The following is a 7,495-nucleotide window of genomic DNA, read 5'->3' on the forward strand; positions in this document are numbered from 1 at the left end:
TACTAAGTTTCATCTGCTGTCCCTTTTCTTTGCATACAGGTAACAGCTTAAGAAATTTAGACTGTTAGGACTGGAAAAAGAGAATAAAATAGTGTGGTTTCAAAAGCCTCTACTTTATCAGAATGTTCTGGAGTACTTTTGTGTTCTGTTTTTTCATGTTGACAGAGTTTGTGAGTTTGCCCATAACCTCAGTGCTGAAATGGAGTCTTAATCTGTTTCCAGTTTTAGAATTGTCTGATCCCCACTTTCTTCTTCCTCATCCCCTACAGCTCTCATAGTTTATCCACTCTTAAGCTCACTGTCTAGGTTGCAGTTCTCTACTTGTAAGAATCGTTATAGGTGTGTTTTATTGGTGTTTCTGCTTTGGGAGCTGTGACAGTAACTGATAAAAGTTTTTCTAAATGTCAGTTTTGGAACGCAACGTATTTTTTACTTCCATGAGTTCACAGTTGGCAAAGCAAAGTAAGAAATTATTTTATATGCATATTTCCAGCTATCTACCTTTAACTTTCCCTTGAAGGTTTTAGTAAATTCATTTCAGCCTAGTTGTCTCTCTCTATGAAACTGGAAAAACCAATTGTGCAGCTATTTGCCGTCCTCCTCTTTCTGCTTGTTCCTACCAGCATCATCTGTCCAGCAAGTGTTCACGCATCATTCTTTCTTCAGGATTGGGGTTTACTGGGTTACAGCTTCTCTGGGATTCTCAAATCAGGGAGGAGTAACCTTTGTGCCATTAATTCCCAATCAGCTAGTCGAGATACCAGAAACCCTTCAGAGGCCTTAGAGGAGAGCTTATCCAGACTGTTTTTCCCTTGTTTCAACCTTTTGCAGGCATCCAGCTGTTTCACACCATTATTGTTCTCTTCTTTGGTGAAAAACAGATGCTTGTTATATTTATGAGGCCTTCTGTGTTAAAATATTGTGCTGACAACTGCTGAGGTATTTGTAGTGTATGCTTAAACTCATAAAAATGTCACAAAATCATTAGCAACATCAACTGAAGAAAAAGAAATTGTGATTTCTTTTGGCTTGTGCCAAAGTAACAGAATGGATAGTTTAGAAGTTTACAGGAATGTGTACCTCATGAGACAGAGAAAGAAAAAAGATCAGAATAGTCCATGCAAATCTAAACTTTAATTTATTTTGTTTTGCCTTAGCTTGTGGCCGTGGGTTCTACAAATCCTCTTCACAAGATCTGCAGTGCTCCCGCTGCCCTACTCACAGCTTCTCTGACAAGGAAGGATCTTCAAGATGCGATTGTGAAGATAGCTATTATAGAGCACCTTCTGATCCACCATATGTCGCATGCACAAGTGAGTCAGTCATGAATTTAATAGTAAAGGACGTTCTTAACCAACCAGGTGCAGCCACTTGTAGCTAGTAGTTTTGGCTGGCTTTTCCTATATTTGAAAAGTACATTTACAACAGTAAATGAAATTGAAAGCCAGAGGCGGGGGGGGGGGGGGGGAAAAAAATACAGAATCAGCACAAATATAATTTGCATGTTTGCTTGATATAACATTGGAAGACACTGCATGTTGGGTAAGTGTGTAACTCATTGTAATATATAGAATACAGACATACTTTTCCCATGGCTATAAAATTGTTGTAGACAATGATCTAATACCATCATTGTCTCTACCAAAATAAGTAAGATGAAAAATGAAAAGTAACCTGTGCAGATCTGAGCTTTGATTGAACTGTAGTTGGATCTGGCTTAACCTTCTAACTGCAAAGAGACTAGCCTACTCAGATTGGTGGTTCAGATAGTGGAAGTGTCCTAAATCCTAAATCATGGGTCCTGATGGAGTGCATACCTACGGGTGCTGAGGGAGCTGGCAAAAGTCATTGCTAGGCCACTCTCCATCATCTTTGATTAGTCATGGGGAACAGGAGAGGTGCCTGAGGATTGGAGGAAAGCAAATGTCACTCCAGTCTTCAAAAAGGGCAAGAAGGAGGACCCGGGTAACTACAGACCGGTCAGCCTCACCTCCATCCCTGGAAAGGTGATGGAACGACTTATCCTCAGTGCTATCTCTAGGCATATCAAGGATGAGAGGAGCAGTCAACATGGTTTTACCAAGGGGAAGTCATGCTTAACCAACCTGTTAGCCTTTAATGAGGACATAACCAGGTGGGTTGATGACAGTAGAGCAGTGGATGTGGTTTATCTTGATCTCAGCAAGGCATTTGACACCATCTCCCACAGCATCCTCGCAGCTAAACTGAGGGAATGTGGTCTGGATGGTTGGGTAGTGAGATGGACTGTGAACTGGCTGATGGGAAGAAGCCAGAGAGTTGTGGTCAGTGGGGCAGAGTCTAGTTGGAGGCCTGTGTCTAGTGGAGTCCTTCAGGGGTTGGTAGTGGGACCAGTACTGTTCAATATATTCATAAAAGACCTGGATGAGGGAACAGAGTGCACTGTCAGCAAGTTTGCTGATGGTACAAAGCCAGGAGGAGTGGCTGACACACCAGAAGGCTGTGCTGCCATTCAGTGAGACTCAGACAGGCTGGAGAGTTGGGTGGGGAGAAATTTAATGAAATACAACAAGGGTAAGTGTAGAGTCTTGCATCTGGGAAAGAACAACCCCATGTACCAGTATAGGTTGGGGACAGACCTGTTGGAGAGCAGCGTAGGGGAAATGGACCTGAGGGTCCTGGTGGGCAGCAGGATGACCATGAGCCAGCATTGTGCCCTTGTGGCCAAGAAGGCCAATGGCATCCTGGGGTGTATTAGAAGGGGTATGGTTAGTGGGTCAAGAGAGGTTCTCCTCCCCCTCTACTCTGCCTGGTGAGGCCGCATCTGGAATCTGTGTCCAGTTCTGGGCCTCATAGTTCAAGAAGGACAGGGAACTGCTTGAGAGAGTCCAGCGCAGAGCCACGAAGATGATTAAGGGAGTGGAGCATCTCCCTTATGAGGAAAGGCTGAGGGAGCTGGGTCTCTTTAGCTTGGAGAAGAGGAGACTGAGGGGTGACCTCATTAATGTTTATAAATATGTAAAGGGCGAATGTCATGAGGATGGAGCCAGGCTCTTCTCAGTGATGCCCAATGGTAGGACAAGGGGCAATGGGAGCAAGCTGGAGCATAGGAGGTTCCGTGTAAACATAAGGAAAAACTTTTTCACTGTGAGAGTGACAGGACACTGGAACAGGCTGCCCAGGGAGGTTGTGGAGTCTCCTTCTCTGGAGACTTTCAGAACCTGCCTGGACACGTTCCTGTGTGACCTACTGTAGGTGATCCTGATCTGACAGGGGGGTTGGACTAGATGATCTTTCGAGGTCCCATCCAATCCCTAACATTCTATGATTCTGTGAAATCCAAAGCAGCACCAAATACCTCTGTAAATCGTATCAGAGCTGATAACAAAGGACTAGGTGCAGATGGTACAGTATGTTTAGAAGAGGTGAACAAATCCCATACTTGGGAAGACTATAAAAGACAACCTTTAAGGTACATTAACCAATCCTTTTAATTGCACAGAAGAAAAACTGCTAAAGTCAGTTGCAGTAAATATACAGACAATTGTTATTCTGATGCCTTAATGGAAAATAAATAAAGCTCTTGCCAAGTGAGTTCAAGGAAGCTTTTATGCAGCTTGTAGTAAAACTAATGAAATGTTTATGTGAAGAAAAATGCTTCACTTATTTTCTGTCTCGGTAATTAAAATGCTAGCTACACAACCCACATTGGTTCTGTGCAATTACCCTGGACTTTTTTGTGTCTTACATAGGACCTCCATCTGCACCACAGAACCTCATTTTCAATATCAACCAGACTACTGTGAGTTTGGAGTGGAGTCCTCCTGCTGACAATGGGGGAAGAAACGATGTGACCTACCGCATTCTGTGCAAGCGGTGCAGCTGGGAGCAGGGCGAATGTGTTCCCTGTGGGAGTAACATTGGATATATGCCCCAGCAAACTGGATTAGTAGATAACTATGTCACTGTCATGGACCTGCTAGCTCATGCTAACTACACGTTTGAAGTTGAAGCTGTGAATGGGGTTTCTGACTTGAGTCGTTCTCAGAGGCTTTTTGCAGCTGTCAGTATTACCACCGGTCAAGCAGGTAAGATTTCATCACTTACGAATCTCAACACTGTGAGACTGAGAGAAATTGGGAACATGCAAACTACAGATGCAGTAAATCAGGAGCATGTTGGGTGTGCTCCGGCTCATTAATCTTTTCACCTTGCCAACTTGTTAATTTGAGTTTATACTATTTCATGATAACCTGTCCTGTTTCCTGGCCTCAAGATTGCTTTCAGAAAGTATTCGTGAAAGACTTGAAGACGTTCAGCTTTATTATTAAATAGATTTTCTTAACACTGCAACTTTTTTTCCTCTTACACCATTGTTGGTCTCTCCCTAGTATTTGAAGATAATAGAAGTAAATGTGGCAGTCCTGTGCAGGCTTTCTTTCTGAATTTTTTAAACCTGTATGGCAATCCTAGGTCACTGGAAGATGATCTGGATATCTGATGGTGTTTTCAGTTTTCATGTTTTCCCTGAGGATATTGTTTCTAATTTATCTTATATTTCCAGATATTTGATTATGAGATTCGGTGAGAATGTGATGATTATTCTTTGCTTCTTCTACTTATCATAATCTGACAGGTGAAATGTCAGGGAAAATAAAATCAAACTAACACATCACCCTAGGGGGAAAAAAAAGGGCTTTAGCTGTCTGCATGCTGAATGAAAAAAAAATAAAATAGAATTTTCTGATTTAGGTTTCTGAAATGACGAATTGCTTGTTGATAAAAATTATAGGCCTCTGAATCTGCAGCAGTGCACTGGGGGCTTTAAGAGAGGATAGTAAAACTAACCTTTTATACCTTGAACAAAAGATCTTAAACCAAACATTAATTGCAAGATCTGGCTTCTGACGAAATGCCTTAAAGAAAATAGGAAGTGAATAACTAATGCTTGCTGTAAGAACACCTAACCAGTGTTTTAAAGGATACTTCATACATTCATCTTGGGGGAACTTTTAATGGCTGTGATCAAGCTACTCTTTTTTAGTGCAGTAGAAATGATCCTCTACAATAATGCTTTGAACTGAGCACAAAAATCACTGTTCAGGAGCAATGAACAAATGGGGAAAACTGTAGTTATTTTGCACTTCAAAATCTTCCCTCCCACCAAACCTAGGATGTTTTATATAGCTGTTAAAGTTAGGCTGGAATATTTATGGGATATTTAATTTCCCCATAGTGCTTTCCTGGATACCAAATGCACATTTTATATTATTTTGGAACCAACCCTGTGACTGAAAGGATTGGTCTCTCTGCTCATTCAGTTCTTGGAGTTTATGATGAGATTTTGAGCACAGAGAATTTACCCTGAAACAATTTTTGCAGCACAGATTGTATTATTTTGGCACCTTGATTTTTCATCTTTAAAATAATTCCCTATAATTCTTCAAACGTGCACAGGTGGACAATGTTCTGCTCTCTGTAGATGTCGGTGTAGAACTACCAAGTGAAGAAGAGGATTTGAACTTTTTCCTATTTAGCTAAATCAAATTTACTTTACTTTATGTGCTTTGATGGTTCAGCAACACATAGGGTAAAGAGAGTGCAATTTGGAGGCTAGTATCACATCTCAGGAAGATGAAGAAGCCTTAATTAGAAATTTGTTGTGTTATTTCTAAGATAAATCATTATAGTTAATACTCTTGTATTCTCGTAGTCATAGATTTATAGAATTTTTCAGGCCAGAACACATAATATGGTTATCCTGTGTTATCTCATAAGTGACACAAGCTGTATGATTTCATGAAATGATCCTCACATCAAGCCCAGAGATGTTAGTAAAACTATAGCTGGCATATATATTAGAGACAAAATATAAGCTTGATCTAGTGATTTCAAGTAACAGGAAAACCTTCACCCTCCTAGATTTTGTAAGAGCATGCAGCAGGAAGGAGACCTGACTCTCTTCCTTCCCTGCTCCCCAGTTTGCTGTGGGATCATGCAGAGGCAAGCATTTCCCACTGCTACAGAATCTGACACTGTTACTGTTGAGAGAAAGGGTACTCATACAACTGAAGCTTTGTCTGTTTAGCACTTTTGAATATCAGGATTTAAAGGCTTCCAGTTGGGTATCTAAAAGGAATATACCTAGGAAACAGATTTTGTTAAAAAAAAAAGAAAAAGGCTTTAGGCTGTCTTTATTGCAGTTTCCTCTGTCTGTAAAATGAAGGTAACCCGTACCTTTCCTTACCAAGCTCTTCAAGATTTTCTGATTAAAAGTGCCATATAAGTGAAGCTTTTTTTTTCCCTCACAAATTACAAAATTGGTGTTAAAGAAAATACAGTCTTTCAGAACAAATGCATTCACCAAAAGGAAAGACCTCTTTTACATTGTTTTTGCAACAGCATGTTTTGGATCCTAATACTGATTTCTTTGGTTTCTCAAAGAGGAAAATATTTTAGGTGGAACAGATTGATGACTATAATTGAACAGAAAGAGACTGGTTGCTCAAAGGAGACTGTTATGCTTCTGTGCTCCTATTTTATTTTACCATGGAGAGAAAGAAAATGTTGAATTTATTTATAGCCAAGTAAACTAGGATTCATGCAGCTCTCATTTGTTACTGTGTGACTGTTCTATACTTTTGGCAAAAATTACATTTTCTATGCCGATATTGCTTTTTATGTGTGTAAATGTATCTAACTAAACCTTCTTCACATATTATTATACTAGCACAATAGGTGGCTATATATAATTACTGGGTTCACTAGTTGCACAGAGACTTGCAATGAGATTCTTTCTTTGTAGTTTTGGTTTAATTGGATTGATCCTTTGTGCCATATTCACAAAATTCAAATTATTGTGTAATGATAACAGGAAATTATTGATAAAAGAATGGGGCTGTGGAATATATTCAGTGTTTCTTCTCCCACATATAACAAGCTTCTGATGAGACAAAGAGAGCATGTCACAGAAAAGAACCAGGTGGCTGATAAAAAACTATTTATATTTGTGGAAATAACACAATAAAATGACTGCAAGTGGGTAGGTAGCAATTCACATTGCTCACATATATACATATGACACATCACTATTCATTCCTTGTGTTAAAAAGACTTTGTGAATAGGCTGTCAGTTGTCATGTGGCATATTTTTATGCTGCAGCCAGAACCATGAGGCTTTTTGTTTTGCTTTGTTTTGTTTTTTGACAAAAGCATGAAAGAACTGAGCCGGAATAAGAGGCAAAAGATTAAGTGCACTAAGTCTCCCAGGAGTAAACCATCTTGTTTCATATCTTGCCTCTCCAGCACCATATAAAGAATACAGGTTGTCATCCCAGTATTGCAAGCTGATCCATGTGAACCCTTGCATCCTTGTATAATTCAGATTTCAATGTGACTAAGCCCCAGTTACAATAGGTGAATGTACTGAAGAGCTGCAGCTGGCAAACAGCTGACAAACACTACCTTTGCAAGCTTATTGAATGGTTGTTTACCAAGGATAAAATTTATCACTTCC

At 40.0% G+C, this 7,495-nt stretch overlaps 1 protein-coding gene across 1 annotated transcript; it reads left to right on the forward strand.

The window, feature by feature from the left end:
• Window positions 1–401: 401 nt before the first annotated feature.
• LOC114818634 (ephrin type-A receptor 7-like) lies at window positions 402–4,067 on the forward strand (the record flags this gene model as incomplete). The annotated part of the gene is made up of 3 exons (XM_029085309.1): window positions 402–462; window positions 1,158–1,313; window positions 3,732–4,067. Coding segments are annotated over exons 1-3 (553 nt in total), but the record flags the coding sequence as incomplete, so codon positions are not given.
• Window positions 4,068–7,495: the final 3,428 nt, after the last annotated feature.

Source organism: Antrostomus carolinensis, unplaced genomic scaffold, assembly GCF_000700745.2.
Source record: "Antrostomus carolinensis isolate BGI_N321 unplaced genomic scaffold, ASM70074v2 scaffold12350, whole genome shotgun sequence".
NCBI classification, from domain to species: domain Eukaryota; kingdom Metazoa; phylum Chordata; class Aves; order Caprimulgiformes; family Caprimulgidae; genus Antrostomus; species Antrostomus carolinensis.